General features: G+C 47.3%; 5 protein-coding genes and 1 non-coding gene across 6 annotated transcripts; 3 read left to right on the forward strand and 3 right to left on the reverse strand.

Moving 5' to 3' along the window:
- The first annotated feature begins 11 nt into the window (after positions 1-11).
- EDB93DRAFT_1183557 (RHD3/Sey1) lies at positions 12-3,408 on the forward strand. The gene is made up of 13 exons (XM_041450728.1): positions 12-278; positions 338-435; positions 491-565; positions 616-701; positions 753-916; positions 972-1,308; positions 1,361-1,559; positions 1,616-1,992; positions 2,042-2,180; positions 2,230-2,456; positions 2,512-2,855; positions 2,919-2,985; positions 3,041-3,408. Exons 1-13 carry the CDS (start codon positions 106-108, stop codon positions 3,179-3,181), a joined length of 2,427 nt encoding a protein of 808 aa, XP_041301532.1. The 5' UTR covers positions 12-105; the 3' UTR covers positions 3,182-3,408.
- EDB93DRAFT_t111 lies at positions 3,349-3,422 on the reverse strand. The gene has a single exon. It is a non-coding gene; the product is annotated as a tRNA-Val (tRNA).
- A 123-nt stretch (positions 3,423-3,545) lies between these two features.
- EDB93DRAFT_1183558 (major facilitator superfamily domain-containing protein) lies at positions 3,546-6,605 on the reverse strand. Its single transcript, XM_041450729.1, has 16 exons — positions 6,437-6,605; positions 6,022-6,381; positions 5,842-5,974; positions 5,715-5,792; positions 5,557-5,662; positions 5,483-5,503; positions 5,372-5,419; positions 5,343-5,349; positions 5,181-5,252; positions 5,075-5,124; positions 4,924-5,024; positions 4,822-4,864; positions 4,612-4,770; positions 4,458-4,552; positions 4,121-4,409; positions 3,546-4,062 (listed from the first exon to the last, which is right to left on the reverse strand). The coding sequence occupies exons 2-16, from the start codon at positions 6,238-6,240 to the stop codon at positions 4,002-4,004; spliced, it is 1,482 nt and encodes a 493-aa protein (XP_041301533.1). The 5' UTR covers positions 6,241-6,381; positions 6,437-6,605; the 3' UTR covers positions 3,546-4,001.
- Positions 6,606-6,674: 69 nt separating this feature from the next.
- Positions 6,675-8,704, forward strand: EDB93DRAFT_1183565 (uncharacterized protein). The gene is given in 13 exon segments (XM_041450730.1): positions 6,675-7,239; positions 7,305-7,337; positions 7,396-7,415; positions 7,475-7,489; positions 7,535-7,573; positions 7,628-7,656; positions 7,715-7,728; positions 7,781-7,813; positions 7,829-7,831; positions 7,987-8,046; positions 8,098-8,229; positions 8,286-8,628; positions 8,683-8,704. 12 exon segments carry the CDS (start codon positions 7,167-7,169, stop codon positions 8,519-8,521), a joined length of 687 nt encoding a protein of 228 aa, XP_041301534.1. The 5' UTR covers positions 6,675-7,166; the 3' UTR covers positions 8,522-8,628; positions 8,683-8,704.
- A 506-nt stretch (positions 8,705-9,210) lies between these two features.
- Positions 9,211-12,577, reverse strand: EDB93DRAFT_146759 (kinase-like domain-containing protein). The gene is made up of 9 exons (XM_041455514.1): positions 11,852-12,577; positions 11,756-11,803; positions 11,517-11,705; positions 11,437-11,467; positions 11,346-11,383; positions 11,018-11,290; positions 10,551-10,961; positions 10,089-10,481; positions 9,211-10,037 (listed from the first exon to the last, which is right to left on the reverse strand). Exons 1-9 carry the CDS (start codon positions 12,278-12,280, stop codon positions 9,300-9,302), a joined length of 2,550 nt encoding a protein of 849 aa, XP_041301535.1. The 5' UTR covers positions 12,281-12,577; the 3' UTR covers positions 9,211-9,299.
- A 3,194-nt stretch (positions 12,578-15,771) lies between these two features.
- EDB93DRAFT_1243504 (uncharacterized protein) lies at positions 15,772-19,200 on the forward strand (the record flags this gene model as incomplete). The annotated part of the gene is made up of 3 exons (XM_041452153.1): positions 15,772-15,836; positions 15,893-17,214; positions 17,264-19,200. 3 exons carry the CDS (start codon positions 15,772-15,774, stop codon positions 19,198-19,200), a joined length of 3,324 nt encoding a protein of 1,107 aa, XP_041301536.1.
- Positions 19,201-20,423: the final 1,223 nt, after the last annotated feature.

Consider the following 20,423-nt stretch of genomic DNA (forward strand, 5'->3'; position numbering starts at 1 on the left):
CCGCTTAAAACGTTGTCACGGTCAATGTCAGTTTGACTGCACGCTTACACTTCGTGTTCTTTGCCTTGATTGTCACTCATTCCTACTCTATTTCATCCCGCAGTCATGTCGCTCAACGGTCAATCCGTTAAAATTCCTCATTCAGCTTTTGACCCTTCGTTACTCGCTACACAGCTTAATAGCACCAAGCCAACAATTAACGGTCATACGTCAGAAAGCAACAAGATTTTGTCAACTTCTGAACGATTGCAAGTCATTAATGATGAGAAGAACTTCACGTCAGTTTCCTAGCATGTATGAATTTTATTCGAGTCCTCAATTATATTACTTCCAACAGAACCCACCTGACATCTCAGATAGGACGATGGGGTCTGCGCGACGCTGGCTTCAATTATAACATAGTAGCTGTCTTCGGGTCGCAGTCTACTGGGAAGAGTAAGCTACTGAAATGCCAATGTCTGGAAGCGCTGTTCACTGATGAATGTGGCAGGTACACTGTTAAACAGGCTATTTGGTACTACATTTGACGTCATGGATGAGACAAGACGACAGCAGACTACGAAAGGTAAATATATAGACTAGTCAACTCCCGTATTCTTGCTCACTCAGCCTGAGGTATCTGGATGTGCCGAGGGCAAGACATGTCTGTCATGGTCATGGACGTGGAAGGCACGGATGGGCGAGAACGTGGAGAGGACCAGGTATGAATGAGTTTTTGTTGATAGTAGTTTTTATCATTCAACCACTCTCAGGACTTTGAACGCAAATCTGCTCTTTTCTCCCTTGCTTCGTCAGAAGTACTCCTCATCAACCTCTGGGAGCACCAAGTTGGCTTGTACCAGGGTGCAAACATGGGTCTTCTCAAGACCGTGTTTGAGGTCAACCTTGGTCTGTTCGGCAAGAAAGCTCAAGATGGGTAAGGTCATTAAGCGTCAATCCATATTTGTGTCCTCAAGTTCTCCCACGTGCAGCTCCCAAGGGCGTACTCTGCTACTATTCGTAATTCGAGACCATATTGGGGTTACTCCCCTCGCGAACCTCCAAGCCACCCTTACTGCAGACCTCAACAAAATCTGGGATTCCCTTTCTAAACCGCAGGACCTCCAGGATCGTCAACTTTCGGATTACTTTGACCTTGCATTCACAGCGCTACCTCACAAGATACTGGCTACAGATAAATTTGAAGCTGAAGTCCAAGAGCTACGGAAACGGTTTGTGGACAAGACGAGAGATGACTTTGTCTTCAAGCCTGCCTACCATAAAAGAATTCCCGCTGATGGTGTGGCGTTCTATATGGAGAACATATGGGTAGGGACATATTCATGTCCACAAATCACGCACTAAAGATGAAAATTTTCAGGAACAAGTGCAAACGAACAAGGACCTTGATCTGCCTACACAGCAGGAACTCCTCGCACAATTCCGGTGTGACGAGATATCGTCCGTCGCACTCGCAGACTTCACAGAACAGTCGAAGTCGCAGCGGAGACCCATCGAAGCAGGCCACGTTGTAGAAGGCCTCGGTAGTTTAATGCGGGATTGGAAATCTCAAGCCCTAAGTGAGGATACTATCTCAATTCAAGTTGCATACGTTTTTATACATTTCATTTCCTAGGCCGCTATGACCGAGATGCATCTCGCTATCACCAAGGGGTATATCAACGCAAGCGTGCTGACCTTCTCGGGGTTATGGATTCGACACTTTCTCCCCTCTTCCTTGGGCAGCTTAAGAACTTGCACAGGTCATGTCTCAGCTCCTTCAAAAGGGAGCTTCTTGAAGGCTTGCGCGGCGATGAATATAACTTCGCTGACGTGGTTGGGAAGGCCCAGACAAAGTGCGAGAAACGGTTCGCAGATGGTGCGAAGGAGGTCTCGCTGGAGGACACTGACTGGACGTGGCAGGACGAACTCGGGTCTCTCAGAGAGGAGATTGGTAATGTGGCTGACCAGTGCAGGAAAGATGAGACAAAGAAGATGGTCAACCTGATTGAGGTATGTTGTCTGAGAGTTGTTTTCGATATCCATTAAAATATTTTCATAGAGGAACTTCAGAAAGCAAATTTCTGAACCCGTCGACATCAGTCTCAACAAAGCTACACCTGACATGTGGGACAAGGTCTTGAGCACGTTCAAAGAAACGCTCGAGAAGGCCGAGTCAACATATCTGGCAAAGGCGAGAAGTGAGTTATTTCACCTTCTCTATCACGTTCTCAATAATGTATGATACAGGCTTCAACTGCACGGATGATGAGAATGTATCATCCCTCGCTGCCCTGCGAAAACGTGCCTGGCTCGTTTTAAGGGCCAAGGTCGACGAGCAAACTGCTGATGCTGTGATCCTCGGCAAGCTTCGGACTCATTTCGAAGAGCGCTTCCGCTACGATGAGAATGCTATTCCTCGAGTTTGGAGACCTGATGACGATATTGATGGGGCCTTCAAGACAGCTAAGGACCAGGTACGTGTCTTTGCGAGTTTCTCCTGTATATACTTACATTGGAATTATGTTTTAGACGATTGGTCTCATCCCCCGTTACGCCAAGATCGCTCCCGTTGATCCTTCCCTTGAATTCGTGCTACCCTCAGAGTCCTCTGATTCCCTCAATTCCACGGATGAATTTGATTTCCCTTCAACGCTCATCGTCTTCACCGAGACGAAGTGTCTTGACCTTACTTCTCGCTTCCGAAAGGATGCAGATGCATACTACGTCGAAGCGAAACGTAGCACTGTGTCGAGCATTGCACAGATCCCATACTGGATGTATGGCGTCCTCGTCGTACTCGGCTGGAATGAGGCTATGGCGGTGTTGTTCAACCCTCTGTATTTCACGTTTACTTTGATGGCGATGGTAACTTCGTACGTATAATTTCAATTCTGCTATTGATTAATATCCTTACTTAACCATATGTCACTTTTCAGATATATCATTGTCAAGCTAGGTTTGACAGGACCTTTGTTTCAGGTTTCGAAAACAGTCCTGGCTGAGGTGTGTTCTATCGATTCCGTTACCTTTCTTGCCTCATGGATCATGGTTGCGATAGGTGCAGACACAAGCTACTAATCGCATGAGGGACCACTTCTCGCAACCTGTTCCAGCACAGCCTGTGCGAGCAAGGTCTGTCAGGCACTACGACGAGGATGGTGATCAGGAAATGAGGAAATTGAGGTCGAGGCCTATGTAACTTCCTCTTCTCTTCACCACTCAGCCATTTGTTTTTATAATCCGGATGTCTAGATTTGTCATTATGCATAAATTCGTGTAATTTTTTGTTCTACTGCTCGAGGTACATGTCATGATATTCTGTGGATTACTTAGTCTGGGATGAAGAAGTGTTGACCGCGAAAAAAATGATCTGACCCAGGCTCGAACTGGGGACCTTCTGTGTGTTAGACAGATGCGATAACCAACTACGCCATCAGACCGATGGATGACATTTCTCATGGCGTCATAATGATCAGCAACATGTAATTATAAGACCCCAAGGGCTATGAGTCAGTGAACCGGTGAACAAATGAACAGGAGGATTATATTGTAGAGATGGGAATATTTGGCGTCGTCGACCCTGGTAGCACGGGTCATCCCCAAAACCTTTCATCGCAAGTGACATTTCCGAGGACCCGCAAGACAAAGTGTGAAGTGACAACAGTACTAGTCTCTGGATAATAGTTAGGTTGACATAAATAGGAATTGCCGTTGAACAGCGGCCCCAGCCCCCTGTATATCACGACGATAATGTCCAGGGTATGCCGCAAGTTCAAGGAGCTGGCATCGACATGCATAGCATTATCACCGGACGAATACATGTGTTCTTATCTCGAGCTCGCAAAATCATCGGCTGAAACTGGGGCTATATATATATATATAATGCTGTATAATATCGATTCACTTCCAGCACGGTAATACTTACAAGTCGCCGCCGCCGATGTGTTGATTACGTTGATTAGACGCGCGACGCGTTGAAGCTGCATCGTCCAGAAATATAGGTCGTACGTGTAAGGGAATCAATGTGCTGCGAAACGCGAATTGTTCCGCAATCGCGCGCCAATTCGGTAAAATACGAAACTGATGATCAGAAGTTAGGATCAATGTTTCTATACCACTTGCTGTTTGTTTCACTCACGGTAATGGAGTCATGATCGTTGCGAGGCCGGCCAAAAGAGCGGTGGCGCCAACAGTCCCCAGTTTATCATACATGGCTCCCGCGAATAGGGGAAATGCAGCGGCAAATGCTGACCGCAATGCACTATTACTTGCCATGGCAGAAGCAGCGATTGGGCGGTATGCGGTGACAAGGTACGTGAACGTTGATGTGAAAACAAAGTAAATCCCGGAGCCGAAAGGTACAGACGCGATAATCGGGGCAATCCAGTGGACTTGTGGATATGTAGTGAACGCGAGCCAGAACAGACCTGTAGACACGGTAAGCATTACGCGACCAAAAACTACTGGTTACTGACCCACTGGCACGAGGATCGCTCCTACTTGACCCATGATAAGCCTCATCTCAGGAGGTGGATCACCGTTGTATTTAGCCGTTTCACGGGCATATAGTCTAGAAAGGACGTTATTGATATTGATATTAACGCTGAACACTAGAAAAAAGGGACTTGCCTGTTCCAGAGCGGTTGTATAGAAATGGCCAAAATCATCCCGAGTCCAATCCCAATGAACGTTAGTCCAGTGGTTTGCATATTGAATCCATGAATGTCTCCGAAAATAATGGGGAATGCTTGGAATGCCAGGTATAGGATTCCAAGAAGAAGGGCAGTCCTGGAATGTTCAGTACTTACACCGAGAGTCAATGAGATGTATTGCCCTTACCAGGTGTCTAGAAGTAGTGCCATTCGGTCAAATAAAAGTAATTCTAGTGAAGGTGACACATCGTTACTTGTGATGGAGCGCAGATGATCTCTGATGACTTACGAAAAGGTGTGCAGCAACTGACGAGGATAGCAGAAGCAAGGGTGCCTTCCCGTCTATCCAAAGGAGCGTAAAACTTCGAGTCTTCAGTCGACTCCCGCAGTCTGTCAAGCAATCATGCAAAAATGAGAAAAAAGAGGACATGCACTCCTACCTTTTTGCCTTCATCTTCAGGATCACTGGGACATATGTCTCAGGGACCAACTGTATTCGATTCATAAGTCAATCCATCCATCCCACAAAAGAGATGCAAAACCCACTGTAGCTAACATCAGGAGCTCTACGAAAATCCAGCACAACTGCACTCGATACGTCCATTCCCAGTATAGGTGCTGTCAGAGAAATGTCAAATGAGACCAAACCATCAGACCAACGAGTCTGACCTGATTGATGAATCTACATTAACACGTCATATCAGAAACAGTATTGCCAGGGAGCATCGAGAATTTAAATGTACCCAGCAATCAAGGGACCAGCCACTGGTCCGATAAATGGAGATCTTCGATATTATCAGTTATTCCATAATATGATGTGGCTGCTAACGTTGCGCAAGCAAACTTACATGGTATACACAGCCATTGGACTTGTCGGGTGATTCAGCAAAATATCGAACAGAACGCAAATCCAAAGACCTACCTTGCAATACTCGAATTTGGAAACATATCGCTCACACTGCCTCCAGCTACACTTAAGAAGGCTGCTCCACAGAATCCAGTGATAAAGCGAAAGACCAAGAAAACGGCTGTTGTTCGGTTTGTAGATCCATCATGTATTCTAGTATGAAATGAACTCACCGATATTGGGAGCGAACACCACGGGGAATGTTAGAATGAAGAAAAACGCATAAGATGTTTGATATACGATATTTCTGCCTGCCCAACTCCATGAGAGTATGCTTTTGGATAAAGATATTGGACGTACCATACACTTCGGACAAGGGGCCAACGAGGAGCGGACCAATTCCAAGACCTGTGACGTATAGACTAATTCCGAGAATGGTCACTTCCTTTGAGACGTGGAATGTTTGAGCTGCACCCTGTTCTGTGAACGCAGCCTGGAGGACAATTAATATTGAGAAAAATGGGAGATAAAATGACTTACAATTGAAGAATTACACGTGACGCATAGAGAGGCGGAACTGATGATCAGGACGGCGAGCCAGCGTCTGAACAAGGATATGTTCTGCGGATTATCCTCTGGCTCGAGGACGACGAGGTATGGGTCACCTTCGGCAACTTGTGAGGCAGACGCGTCGGATTTTATGGTAGCAGCATCGTTGGGCTGGGTGAAAGAGCCTGACTCGGATATCTTTGTCAACATGGTACGACCGAAGCCTAACTTGAGGGACCTGTTAGACTATAAGGCAAAGCGGAACTCGACATTGTAAGCAAGCGCAAAGAGGATGACTGATATATTTGACAGCGAACGCCATTTGTAAGTAACAGTTTTAGCGGGGGCCGTCTTATGAGGTGCCCGTGATAAGCATTTGAACTGTCATGAATGGATGTGGACGGACCAATATGCGCCTGCGACTGGCATTTGCAGTCCGAAGTTTCCGAAACTGATTTCATGATGAATATCTGGTGTTCCCAGGTCTGATGTGAGTCGAACAGGTTCGTATAATGCTGGAACATGGAGGCCGCGATCATGACTCTAGGAGGTAAGTTTAAGAAAGCTAATATTATGTAATATTGTTTGGTGCCTGAGCACACCGGCCCCCTGCTTATATATATCTTTGTAAAACCTGTACCTACTGTCTCCGGACCGCTGTTTTTGTGAGACGGCGACTCGGACTATTCGCTTCTGTGCATAAGTCACCCAAATACGACGTGTACTCTTGATCGAATCACTTAGAAGAAACAGTTAGAATGATTTCAAGGAGGGTCCTGTTCAGACCTGTGTCGGCAAAACCACACCCTGCCAACGGTGATGGCACTCCAACTTGTCCATCCTGCCACATTCCACCCAGGAGATCATATCATCTGCCTGGCAGTGCTAGTTCTGCCCTGCCATCTGGCAGGATGGTGAAATTCTGCCCCCCAACACTAGTAACGCTCACTGCTTGGCGCCTTGCCACTCTAACAATTTCATGATCGCATTGGTATCACATTCCCTCGCCCCTTCAAATACTTGTTTCAGTCAATACTCACTTCGGCAACCCAAGCGCCAACTGATGGGTGGTATATCAATCACGAACTTCACCCACCAAGTTTGCCACCGCTCCCTCACTCCCATCCTCTGACGCTATGACCTTAGTCTCGAATGATCCCAGCTTGTGGCCATCCATCAATTCATATCGTATATTCAGTTATTTTACAGGTTCGTCGAGAGATACATGGAGGATGATGGAGACGAATTGATTAACCTTGACTGCGACTGCACAGTTGCCGCCTCTGTCGGTGTAATCTACGATTGGGGTGAGCAAGACTGAGTATGAAAGAACCGCTGATTCATCCTTATCGCACTTGTTTTCAGCGCTCACTTTTGGACAAGAGGTATGCAGGTTTATTCATTATTGATGCAGTCATCTCGCTAATTAAGAATGGTTCAATAGGTTGACCTATTCTGGGTAAGCGAATCTCGACCTCCTCAAACTATGTCTGATTCGCGACAGAGGCGACGTCGGTCCTTGATGGCCATTCTGTATCTCAGCGTATGGGCTATGTTTAGATACTTAGCAAGTCGCACTGACGTGAACACTTCCTAGATACGCTATATTGGAATAGGATATGTTATGTATGTATGAAAGGCTAGAAAATTGGCATTGTACTCATCAATGATCTCTCACAATTAGCCTCAAGACGCTGAGTATGTCGTCTGACATTCACCGTGTTCGTTTCTTCTGACTGGCGGCATACAGCTAATATTCCGACAATTTCATTAACAGATTCAGTGAGTGTTATTTGCCGGTGGCTTCTATTCCCGCCTAAACAGTTGAACTTCCATGTAGGGGTGAGTGACATTCTCGATCAACTTCTTGATTCAAAATAACGACTACTACAGGTGTGAGTTTCTTTTGAGCATGTGATATTCCGAGACTGATAATTAATGTTGCTGTTTTTTTAGGCCGTATCATGTACATTACACTGGAAAGTACGAATGAAGTCGTAGATGTAATGTTGGGTGGTGAGCGATACACCTCCATGGTATATTGACTTGACCAAAACATCCTGCAAGTCATCTTGATCGCTCGGCTGAATGCCATGTGGCAATCCAAAAAGATGTTGGTATTTCTTGTTGCCATCTTTTTGACAATCAGAACCGCCAACGCAGTGATGGCCGCAATATCCATGATGCATGTTTCCGTGGGTAAGTCTTAATTATGGATGAGACTTGGTTGCCTCAGGCTCATCGACAAATATCAGAGGAAGTCGTTCTCTCCGGCACCTATGGGTGCAACACTGACTACGTGGGAGATACCATACTTCTGTACACCATCACCTGGATACTTTCCATGGCATTGGAGGTCCTTCTGTTGTGCCTCACACTTTGGATTGCTGTGAAGCACTTGCGTGAACTGCGACAATACTCAACAGGATGTATAATCGAGGACTGTTACGCGGTGCTCATGAAAACTCACGTCAGTTATTTTGCGAGGTGAGCTCATAATGCGAAGGTAGTTCTCTTTTCCGCTGAAGTTATGCACGTGCTAGTTTTGTTGCAGTTTCTTGTTTCTACGTCGGGTTTTTCTCTCCGACGCTCTCAGCGGTATGCCGTTTGTTGCCGGTCTTTCCGTGAGGCCATAATTCATCGTTTTTATAGAATACAAACTCTACAGAAACTCAGGTTTATCTTGGTTTCGCTCAAATATTCCAATTCGCGCAAATGTTTGTGCTGGGACCACGCCTGATCCTTAGCGTTCGAGAATATGCACTAGCCGACCCTGATACGGCAATCGTTACCGCTACGACCTCAATTGATTTCCCAAAGCGCGGTCACTTGTCAACTAGCAGCGGCGTGTAATACTGGAGATGCTTGATTTGATTGATTTACGATGAGCGGGTCACCGTTTGTATGCAGGGAGACAAGTTCTCGTCGTGGTACCTATCTACTGTACTTTTTGAACATAGGTTTGGGTAATATCGTCCCCGTAATACTTATTCGAGTTATTTGGTGCTGCGAAGTAGACATTCGTGATTTCATGAGTAAGTACCTCATGTTTGTCAGGTCGGGATGCGTCAGTAGGAATCATAAGTCTTAATAACATAAGGTAAGGATAATAAGTACTGAGTATTGAGTACTGGCACGTATTTATATAAAGGGGCGAGAATGGTAAATATAGATACACCCATATAACGATAATAAGTATACTTCTCATACCATACACAGGAATCTGGGAACGGTCGTTTCCTGCGACGATGGCAACTTCCCCGATTTGCTCAGGAGGAACGTGGTAGTAGACCAAAACCCTTCATGACAACTTCGCGGACCTGCACGGACAATTGGTTGATGTGAAGAGCCCGAACCACATCATCTAGGAGGGTTCTCGAATGTGACGCGGAATGGTCACCTCCAGACGACTCCTGCAGCAGCTCCCTTGCATCAGAGGCCCGGGTGCCATACTGCGCCATGATCTGGAAGATATGCTTGCGGGACTCCTCGAAGTATTTGTATTTGTCGTGACTCAAACTGATGCAAGTATGTTCAGTGATGGAGTGTAGTTGAGACTGAAACATCGACAAATTTTCAGACCACCATCTGTTGCTGGTAGGCTGCTCCTCAAAGTGAGTGACAACGAGTACGACAGGCACTTTTCTTCCGTTCAGTTCGTCCTGGATCTTTTTGTGAGCGTCGAGCGCCGCTTGTACATGAAAGTTTCTGCTCGTCACGCAGAGCAATATCAAGTCGATACTGCCCTGGGTGGATATTTTCCCGATCTGCCGTTTTCCCCACTTCTTTGGCCGATCCTCGGGCACAGAGGAAGGACCGTTGCTGTATGCAAACCCAACAGTATCAAACACCCTATAGGCGGTGTCGCGAAAAGAAATTGGGTAGTCCTTGGACTCTCTAGTGCAGCGCCCAGCATCGATTGATGTGTCAGCAACACGTTTCCTAGATAAAAGATTGACGAGGGAGCTTTTCCCAGAACCAACGGCCCCGGCAATGACAACATTACACTGGACTTGTCTGTTAGTGACACACTACCCGAAACTAGGAGTATAAGATACCTTTCTGGTCGGCGAACTGACGAGGACAGGTGGGTCATTGCCATTTGGTATTGGAGTATTTGGTAATACGAGCGGTGGCTGTGCAACAGTGGACGTCTTGCAAGTTTGTGAAGATGCACCATCATGTGGATCAGCTGCCTGCGGCGCCACAAGTGGGTTGCTGCCATCTGTTATTGAGGAGTTTTCCGATGCAGGTGATAGCTGTGTCATGGTGAACACATCATGAATCCGTGAAGATGCACCATCATTTGAATCGGCTGGCTGCAATGTCACATGTGATTCATTGCCATCTGGCATCGAGGTGTTTGGCACTTGAGGTGATGGCTGTGCCACATTGGACGCGTTGCAAGTTTGTGAACATACACAGTCATGCGAATCAGCTGGCTGTGACGTCTGCATGTAATGTCACACATTTTGCGTGCGGTTAGTATTTGAGAAGCGGTTATAATCGACAGGACTCACTAAGGGGGTTGCATATGACGATACAGGGGAGATGGAAGGGGTGTTGCCGTCGCCTTGGGGGTGCAGATAACCAACTACATCTACAACTGGTTCCTGGATGTGGTTTGGTATCTCCGTATCTAGCCTGTGTAAGACGATAGAAGGGATATCTCTATTAGCCTCTATCATCGACTGCTGGATTGGAGCTTGAGTGTCTTCAATGAGTATCTGCTTTTCGATGAAAGCTTTAGCGTCTTGACTTGATGGCCTTCCGCAAACTTGAACTGAAGCACACTTGCAGATAAATTGTTCGCGTTCCTTAGATAGATGGCTGTGGGAAGGAATGGGCATCGATTTTTTGGCGTGATGAGCACCAATAATAGCTAGATCATTAGAGCGATAGGTAAACCATGGAAGCTTTTCTGTGAAGATCTTTCCAGCAGTCAGCGAGCTCCTCGGAAGAACGGCAATAGTCGAGAAGGACCTACATTTAGCATTACACAGCCAAGGGAATAAATGTCGCTAGGCATATTTGGCATTATTAGCAGCGACTCATTAACATTGTCGACCGCTAAACTCTTCCCAGTAGGTTGGCTTGTCGCCTCTCCTACGATAAACAATTCTGGTGCAGCAAATCGCACTGCCCCTGGTCGTGCTGCAGAGAGCGAGTAGCAACTACCAGCCATGCCATCAAGCACATTCGATAACCCGAAGTCGATTAACAACGCTCTTCCACTTTCATCATCAAGCATGACATTATTCTGCCAGCAAAGGGTGATTAATGTGACTGTCTCATATAACAGATACACGTCTTACAGTCGTGAGGTCACCGTGGACAATCAGATGAGAGTGTACTGTAAAAAGCTGGTTATATACAATGGAGTGCCTGACAAAAATCACAACAAACGATATTCCAAGCCAAAGGTGACATCCTTGATCTGCGATCTAGTTGAACAGGTTGTGTCGGTGAAACAAAAAATTACGCACCAAAGTCAATTTTTTCATGCAAGGTATGTTTTCTTCATGATCCCTGAGATATTGTGCAAGGGTTCCACCTTCCATCCAGCGAGAGACCATAGCAAAACATTCTTCTGAAAATCCATCTGTAATGCCGAGCATACGGACGATATTTTCATGTATTGCTGTCTGCCATATTTTCATCTCACGACGTGCATGCTGCAGTAGTACGTTATTAATAATGTTTCATGTAAAAAATAAAAGCGAACTTTAAGGTCAACCTTCTTGGAAACGCGTCTTAGGACTTTGACAGCTACCTGGGAGAGGTAAATACCAGAGATAGTGTCAATAATGAATAACCCTACGAATTCCTCTGGCTGCCCTGGTTGCTGCATTTTACACTGAAAAACTTGTCCATATCCTCCCACAGCTGCCGGAAATTTCTTCACTTCGGTGAGCTGTTCTCTTGGAATGATGTGACACTCGGTAGTAGATGCGGAAGCCATCAAGGTACTACCACGAACTACAGCAAGAAGGGGAGGGTGCAGTCCGAGTGAGGCAGAATCCCGATATCTGAGTTTGCTGAACGTCAAAGGAGCCAAAGATATATAGATGAGGTGAAGGCCGTGAGGCGCAACTTCCAAGATTAAGATAGTTTTTGAAGTTATTGTTGATGGATTTGCATTCACAGTCCACCGCCACCTCCATGCCATCCGATGCATCGTTGTTGATTGGCGGTCACCTGAAGCCACTTGATCAATTTCAGGGTACACTGCATACCTCATGCACCCCATGGACTTGGAAGGTTTGATAGGATAAGCCCTTGCAGCCTGACAGACTTGAATTTATGACACGATGATAGATACCTACATCGACCTGTTTGAGCTGCAAGACTTCTTCCGTCATAGATATCACAACAGAGTATCAGTAGTAAGACGTTTGCAAATATCACAAGATTTTCCTAGCTGCCAGCGAATGCCCGTCTCATCGTGGTGTCAAGTCTGTCCACTTCAAGGGTCCAGAAGTCCATTTGCCTCAAGGTTTTGAAGGGGCTCAGTGGGCTGCGATTCGGGCAGGGTAGAAAAGACGCTCGTCTAAAATAGCTTGCGCCCAAAGACAAATATGAAAAGAACTTGGTGCAGCTGCATCGATGCGGGCCCGCTCCAGCATTTCGGTACCTTTGTGGTACCAAGCAGGATGACACTCGGGAATTACCGACTTTGAACCTTGCTGGCCGAAACCTTCCGAGCCTTGACCACCCTATAATTTAGTAAAGGAAGGTAAACGCGAAAAACTGAAGATATTATTCATATGTACAGCTATAGTACTAGTCGTACCCGGTCAATCGCCTTGTGACTCAAACAAATGACTCACCGAATTGACAAGTTCTACAGCACTCGAGGTCGTGTTCGCCGGCATGGAATGTGGATGTGATGCCATCCAACTACCCGACCACCTACGAGGGCATTCACTGTGATCCAGGCCTCGCCTGCACAGTGCAGACTCATGTCCAGTGGCTTCGGAAAACCCCTATATCCCACAATCGAACCCGTTAGTAACGTGCTCGAGTTATTCTCCACTGCCCCCACGATCAGTGCGGATAGGGTCTGGTCGTCTGACCATGCAGTCATGCCTATTGTATTTGGCACTCGGCGATAGACACTGTCTGCACAAGACCCTGTCAACACACAGGCTTCTGTGAATGTTTCTGCAGGCAAGAGTCCAGGAGACCCTACAACCGCAGCGAGGGAAGCAGAGGCTAAGCATGCGTCCGGCAGATCAGAAGGCACTGCTGCCTCTCTACGCACAGGATGGATGAACGTCTCATTTCTGGAACACCGTGACTAAAAGAAATAGGGACAGTCTTTTGTAATTTGTTCGGTGAGCCTAAAGAGCCCGAGACGTTTAGTGTTTGTCGTGCTCTAGCCTCTGTCATTTTCATGGACTCTGACTATCGGCAGTTTTTATCAGTCAATCAAAACATGGATTTTGCGACACACAAACCCTTGATTCAAGCTGAACTCGGACTCGGTCATAACCAATGCGGCAATTCTGGCGCCCTTCAAAGTTTTATCCGATGTCGTTCTAGACTGTTCTAGGCTAACTTAATGTTGACAGTGCATATAGTAATACCAAGTGGGCGGCCCTTCAATGTACTGCAATCACTCACTCCCACATCAGGATATAAGCTAATATATGCTTTTAGGGATTGTGTATGGCCTCATGTATCAGGTAAACGAGATAGCTGGCCAAATGGTCGACCATGGGAGGCTGTATTGCAGTGTGTACGCTAACCGTGACATTCTAAATTTTTTTATTTGAATTGAATAGATGGCCTGATACCGAAAGCATTAGACCCTGTGAGTACCACTGTTTCTACCAACTTCATTGAAGGCGCCTTGAAACCATGCCAGACCAATAAGCGACCTTGCGACTAGCGCATGTTCAACAATGGCGCCCAAGAAGCATCCTGACATAAACTCTAGCCCCGCTAGAACTTTGTATACACACATACACCCAGCTATCAGCAGGCCAAGCACATTACGTGGTGTGGACTTCTCATTGCCGATGCTACGTGACATGCGCGCAAGCCTCCAGGTTAGTTTCCACTTTCACCTGCATCTTTGTTGTTGAACCATGTCAAGTCTGACCACGAAGTGCCTACAGACATGGTCGATAATCTAGCTAATACTGACATATCACACATGCTGCACTGTCTTGCTCCGCATCTTAATCTAACAAATCGGAGTTCATTCATTAACCTCTCACGGAAAACAGACGTCTCTAATACAAAACCACGCGCTCAAGAGATTTGTCAATCAAGCTAATGTTTGCGGTGTCTGCAACGTCGCTGAGGTGCACTTTTCATCTTTGGTGGAAAGTTATGAGAACCGCTGGTTCTAAAACAACCACCTTGGACTCATTCATTCGGATTTGAACTAGAATGGGTGTTGATATCAGAGTGAGAATATCAAAATATGTTCAGGTATAAACGCCGTTCGACGAGATGAGGGGAACAAAAATATACATTCTCAGCTCTCCAGCACAAATCCTAAAGTTGAAGGACAGGACAAGGAGAAAATACGGTGGTCGCGAGATTGATATTAAATATTGGTCAAGGCTGTCCATCTGTGAGCCCGTCACATTAATCGCCATTGTATGTATCCCGCGTCGAGGGCCCAGCCTCTGCGAGATTTACAAAGGCAGCCGCTTCAGATAATACCACATACACCGGTCAAATCATCTTTAGACACATCTAAAAGGTCCGGCAGGTCCGGCGGGGGATTCCCCACGCTGGAAGGGGCCCGGACACTAGACACCGTCCTACATAGGGTACATTGTCCCAAAGGACAGAAATTTGATCCCTAAAAAGCAGCATAAACATTAAACGGCATGCCGCTGGAGTACATACGTATGTATTGCAACCGCTAAATAATAAGGCGGACCGAGAAGGTACCACGCTGTCAGCCATCACCGCTTGAGGCGTTTTTATGATAACATCATCCCGACCATGTACGAACTTGAGTTCCGCAAAGACAAGAAGTCTGTGTTTCGTAAAGGAAAGTACTGTTGATTGCCATTCCGTAAGTAAAAATCGCACAGAGCACAGAGCCTGAAGAGACATTCTCACGAGATAGATGATATATGAAGATGGTGCGCATCGACAGCTGGAATGAAGTGTGGTAGAATTTTAGTAGCAGTGGGGGCTGATAGGATGACTGATAGTGTTGCCCTGCACAGGAACCGATCAGTGTGCAGCGGCTCGCAGGGTAATTTCAATCTGATGTCTTGAGTGTGGATATGTGATGCCATGAGGGATGGGTTGTACGATGCAATTCGCTGCTCGGTAGAGATTCGTGTCACTCGGGAACAAGGTCGACTGCGTGTACGAGCACGGCACATGAGTAAGCCTCGAAATTTGCAAGACAAGTGGCTGTTACAGGGACGCTGGCACTCGGACTCCCCTTCTTCTCGCGCGTTCACCGTCATTGGAGGCGGCCACTCCTGAGGACCTTACCAGTGACTCTGACAGCGTGGTGCCACTGTCAATTATTGGCGCTCGACGCTTGTTCTAATGACATCATCATGAGGTTTCGCGGGAGTGGGTCTCGAGCTCCGTTACGCAAAGGGTGAGTTGATGAAAATAGGATATAACCCTGGGTGCCGTTAGATGTAAGTAGTAGGAGTACCTAGGAAAGTCGGAGTTTTAAAAGTTCTATCGTTGCCACGTGGGTGCCTATGTTTCTTCAAGGATTGTCAAGCCTGACTGCCTTCTCCGGTGAACATGTCATCTTCATTGGGTTTACATATTGTAGATCCAAAATTTTTAAGTGATCAAGTAGAAGATGTGTGAGTTCTCAAACATTCCGTCACTTGGAAAATCACTCTTAACTGATAATAATCAGTCCTTCTATCCTACCACCCATTTCTCTCACAGCTCCACCTTCTCGACATAAGCCTGCGATGTCATCTATCTCTCAGGATAATCTTTATTCTAATCTCGCAACTTTCACTTTTGGTGAAGCTCGCTCAATTTCATCAGGCGACGAGTCACCAGACGCAATCAGCCCACTCACTCCAATAACCCGCACTGGCGCTAATAGGACCCCTCGTCCATCCGTTTCAACTTTTACCAGTCATCCTTCGCAGGGTCTAGGACGCCCAGCTTCAAATGCCTTTCCATCATCTTTGCGTTCTTCAAGATCACACAGAACAGAGCATACAGATGAAGAAAGCAGCGAAGATCCATCATCACCCGATCTCCACCCGAGACATGGTTTCCAAAGGGGTCGTTTGATCCCAGACAACGTCAGCCAGCACACATTCGGTCAACCAGCAGTGCGCTACTCAACCGCCTCGATAACTTCCTCCCGCTCAAGCTCACGTGTAAGTCTCCGCTCAGACCTCCAGTTTAGCAGTGATGAGGAAGTAGAGATCGCTTCATACAACGGAGGCTCCTCACCCGTCACTTTCGCCCGTGACCTCGATAACATAGATGAGAATGAGAATAGCCCTGTCTTTCATCCTCGTCCCCTCTTCTCAGAGCGCCGTCGTGGCAGCCTCCCAATGGCAATCCCAGGCGCAATATCAGATGCAGTCAGCAATCGTAGCCGCGAAGACAGTATCCTCACCATCCGTCGTCCATCCCGTAGCCTCGACGACGATTTCATGCCTTCTCACACCGAGGAAGATCCAGCTGCTGTCGCACCACGCAGTGAACCCCTCACTCGCGCTGATTTTCGTTCACTCGAGGCTCAGGCACAACAGCAGCAGTCAGAATCAGATACATGGGCATCAGGTTGGGACCTGTCCTATGTTCTCTCAAGAAAGAGCGAAGGAAGCATTCATTCTGTCCGATCCACTGCACAGCTCTCCTTTCTCGCTCCTGCGCGCAACAGCACCAGTACAGGCGAACCATCCTCCTCTCGTCTCTCCAACATATGGAATGGCAGCGGACGCCGTACCAGCACCGGTACACTTCAAACTACCAATAGCGGTGAAGATACCTTTGCCAAGCACATCGGCATGTATGACACTCAAAACCAGTGGGCTTTTTGGAAGGAAAAAGCAGATGCACAGCCCGTCCCCAACGTACGCCGTCCAAATGCCCAGGCAGGTGCCCCAGTGATTATGGACAAGACAAAGCGCACCATGTACCCCGGCACGCAAGAAATATGGAGGAGTGGGCACGTCGGTCGATTTCGAGTCGATAGACTTGTTTTCAAACGTACGTCCTTTTTATGTCCTCGTCTTATGTACTAATATCCCACTAGCAGCATCCACAGCAGACCCTGCCAAAGCTGCCCAACAGCGCATCAACATCCGGCATATCCCCGATCCCTTCCTCAAGGGTCCTAAGACAAGCGGTCCGAGCACCGTCATTCACAAGCATTCTCGCGCAACCGCATTCTCCATATTTCGCTCTTATTCGCTTTTCACGTCTAAACGCGCTGGGACTGGATCTCGCAATATCCATATGCACACGAGCGGGGGAATCATGCTCGCACCGAAGAAAGTACAGGAACAATATACGAGTACGAGAACGACGAGTAAACTCATTACGCATGGGCTACTTGAGGATAGATCTCGCAAAGCCATCGGCAACGGAAGTGATAAGTCACGTCGTGCTACGTTTCTTGAGAAGGAAAAACGGCGGGAGAAGGAAAAGGAGGACGCAAAGAAAGCAAAGGCGAAAGGAAAGGAAAAGAAGAAAGAATCGAAGAAGAATAACGACCGTGACCGCGCGAGTAATCCGACTGAGAGTACGGAGTCGAGCGCAACGACGAGTAGTACGGGGAGCATTAGCGCTTCTCATGTGATGTCTGCCCCTGCACGAGCTACGTCATCCAAGATCACGTTCGCATCTTCGATCGTGTCGCCTAGGTCACCTGTAAAGGCCCAGTCTACGAGCGGGCCTTCATCACCAGAGACCTCATCAACATTCGATCACTCCTTTAAGAAACTCCTTTCCTCCGATTCCTCGACGAGCGTAGCGACCTCGCACATCCGCAGCCATCGGGACAGCATCGACTCTGATGAACACCTTCCCACACGTACGCCGCATGCTGAAGCCTTCGGCACCCTCGACCCGAACGACATCGAGCATCTCCGGCGCGCCCAAAAGCCCACCGACGGCAACAGCAGCTTCGCGAATCGAATATTCCGACGCTTCCGGGGCGCAGCTAACCGAGTAGACAACATCACCCAACCAGTTGCGACAACCCAAAATGCGTATAGTCCACCGTGGATCGTCACTGCTGGCAGAGACCAGAATGAAGAACATGTGCGTGTGCTCACGGATTTGAATAATTCGTTTAGGGATGTTGGGTTGTTGCATACGCAACCAAGTCATAGGACGGGTAAGGGGGGAGGGGCGAAGAAGAGGGCGGTGACGCATGATGTTTTTGATTATGTCCCGGAGGACTCACTTTATATGCTTCTGCCACTTTGGGCGGGGGAGACGGATCCGGGTGCGGGAGGTGGCGTGGGGAGTGGGAGCATCATGGCGGGCAGCAGCAGCATCAGCGAAGATAGCACCACCTCCACAACTGCGACGGCCGCTACGACGGCCACGAGCGCCACACTCACAATCCCTGAAGACCGCCAATTCCTCCTCGTCTGGTACGTCCCCTTCGAAGATAAGAACAAAAACACTTCCTCCTCTAATTCCAACTCCAACTCCGCGTCCTCATCCGTCAACAAGAAAAAACTGAAACAAACGAATTCGACGAGCGACACCGACGCCGAATCTAACCAAAAGAATATTTATTTGAGAAATTTTCGGGTTAATGCGCGGTTGGTGGGGTATGATGAATTGAGGGGGACGGGAATTAGGGTGCCTAGTGATGGGTTGGCGGTTGGCGGACCTGCTTTGGATGCTGGGGGTCCTGGTGGGGTGCGGAATCGGGAAGAACCAGAATCACAGCCGGGACTAGCATCCCAGTCAGGGACGGGGACAGCGCTCGGAATCGAAACTGTCATCTGCATGTGTAGCTCGCGCGAAAACGGGTTTCATTTCCAGCCCGAAGGACTGTGCAAGCTTGGTTTGTGTCTCCAAGAAGAGGTGGTGTTGCCTGCTGCTAATAATCCTCGGGCTATTTATTTGGAGATTCCGACATCGGAGATGAAGCATTTGTTGACGCCAGTTGGGAGGGCTGCTGTTGAGATGGTTTGGTTGGGGTGTTTGGCTATTACAAGTTTCGGGCCGTATTGAGGTGGAAGGGGTAAGGTGTTTTTTTTTTCCTTGTATCTTTCCTATCGCCGTCGTCGGCGTTCTAGGGGCTGGAATTATTTATCCCTTCATCCACATCTTCCTTTCCCTTTTCCTTTTCCATTCCATCTGAAATCATTATATCCATGTCTCGAGTATCGTCCTTATTTCGCTGTCCTTGATCATTCCTTCCACTGTCTCCATATACAATCTCACCGCATCATCATACCATGATTTCCCTAGATTTCTTAGTTGTATACTATCATACAGTTACTATGGCTATGGCTAAGCATTCAGTCAGTGTTGTTTCTTGATTCTGCGCTAGTGCATACTTATATCGATATTTTTCCTGTTTCACCTACTTACATAGTACTTTGCGGTGCTGGAGGTTGTCTGCGGCGCTGTCATGGTGCTGGAGGTCGTCTGCAACACCGCCTCTTTGAAGACTATGGATGTCATTTTTGATGATTTGTTTAATCACTTTGTATACCTACTTACTTTTGTATGCATGGAATATTAATGGATAGATGGAGCCTTGCGATACGAAGTTGGTTGTATGTTTTCATCATGACATTGTCCTGATCTTGGCGTGAATATAATGCATGTGATGTTATCGATGTTTGACTTTGGCGTTTGGTCAGCCCGAGTCCCGATATCAAGGAATCCCATGAGCCCTGTCGAGTGCGTCGGTCACGGTAAGCAGCATGAGTTCTGTGCCAACCGAATACTCGAGTTCATCATTTCGACTATGAGCCGGTGAGTCCACGAAGTTGTTGGGTTCAGGTTCAAGCTGTTGCCGGTGTAATAGTGCGAAAATGGGAAGTCCCATTTAGCTTACTCAAAGAATTCAGAGGTAACCGGACACTCCTCAGCAAGCGTACCCGAGAGCATACATATCTAACGTTCATTAATGATTATCAGTGTACTGTAACACATCCTTCAAGTGTACGTTACCCGCAAACTCGGCATGCCTCGTGTCTCCATCGCTATGGACGGACACATACATAATATGAAATTACACCGCTTGATAGTCAGCAACTGCGTATGGACCACCGCATGATTTTAAAGTTGCTTGTATTCCAGTCGATCCTTCTTCTGCTTGGAACATTTCAACGTTGATATTTCTGGAGTTCTCCAATGCTAGTGAGTCCACTTGTGATTTCGTAGCTCCAGCTCTGATGATAATCGTGTTCTGAAACAGAATTAGAACTACCATGCAAAAATTC

This window comes from Suillus bovinus (genome assembly GCF_016758785.1).
Source record: "Suillus bovinus strain UH-Sbo-P2 chromosome Unknown EDB93scaffold_123, whole genome shotgun sequence".
Taxonomy (NCBI): domain Eukaryota; kingdom Fungi; phylum Basidiomycota; class Agaricomycetes; order Boletales; family Suillaceae; genus Suillus; species Suillus bovinus.

Coding starts and splice junctions, on each gene's coding strand:
- EDB93DRAFT_1183557 (XM_041450728.1), top strand. CDS start 106: ATGTCGCTCAACGGTCAATCCGTTAAAATTCCTCATTCAGCTTTTGAC. Junction 566..615: donor ACGACAGCAGACTACGAAAG/GTAAATATATAG, acceptor ACTCAGCCTGAG/GTATCTGGATGTGCCGAGGG. Junction 1,993..2,041: donor AGATGGTCAACCTGATTGAG/GTATGTTGTCTG, acceptor ATATTTTCATAG/AGGAACTTCAGAAAGCAAAT.
- EDB93DRAFT_1183558 (XM_041450729.1), bottom strand. CDS start 6,240: ATGTTGACAAAGATATCCGAGTCAGGCTCTTTCACCCAGCCCAACGAT. Junction 4,553..4,611: donor ATACAACCGCTCTGGAACAG/GCAAGTCCCTTT, acceptor CGTCCTTTCTAG/ACTATATGCCCGTGAAACGG. Junction 4,410..4,457: donor AGCGATCCTCGTGCCAGTGG/GTCAGTAACCAG, acceptor CCGTGTCTACAG/GTCTGTTCTGGCTCGCGTTC.
- EDB93DRAFT_1183565 (XM_041450730.1), top strand. CDS start 7,167: ATGACCTTAGTCTCGAATGATCCCAGCTTGTGGCCATCCATCAATTCA. Junction 8,047..8,097: donor CGTAGATGTAATGTTGGGTG/GTGAGCGATACA, acceptor ACATCCTGCAAG/TCATCTTGATCGCTCGGCTG. Junction 8,230..8,285: donor CATGATGCATGTTTCCGTGG/GTAAGTCTTAAT, acceptor GACAAATATCAG/AGGAAGTCGTTCTCTCCGGC.
- EDB93DRAFT_146759 (XM_041455514.1), bottom strand. CDS start 12,280: ATGGGGTGCATGAGGTATGCAGTGTACCCTGAAATTGATCAAGTGGCT. Junction 11,804..11,851: donor CAGGGCAGCCAGAGGAATTC/GTAGGGTTATTC, acceptor TACCTCTCCCAG/GTAGCTGTCAAAGTCCTAAG. Junction 11,291..11,345: donor TCCACGGTGACCTCACGACT/GTAAGACGTGTA, acceptor CTTTGCTGGCAG/AATAATGTCATGCTTGATGA.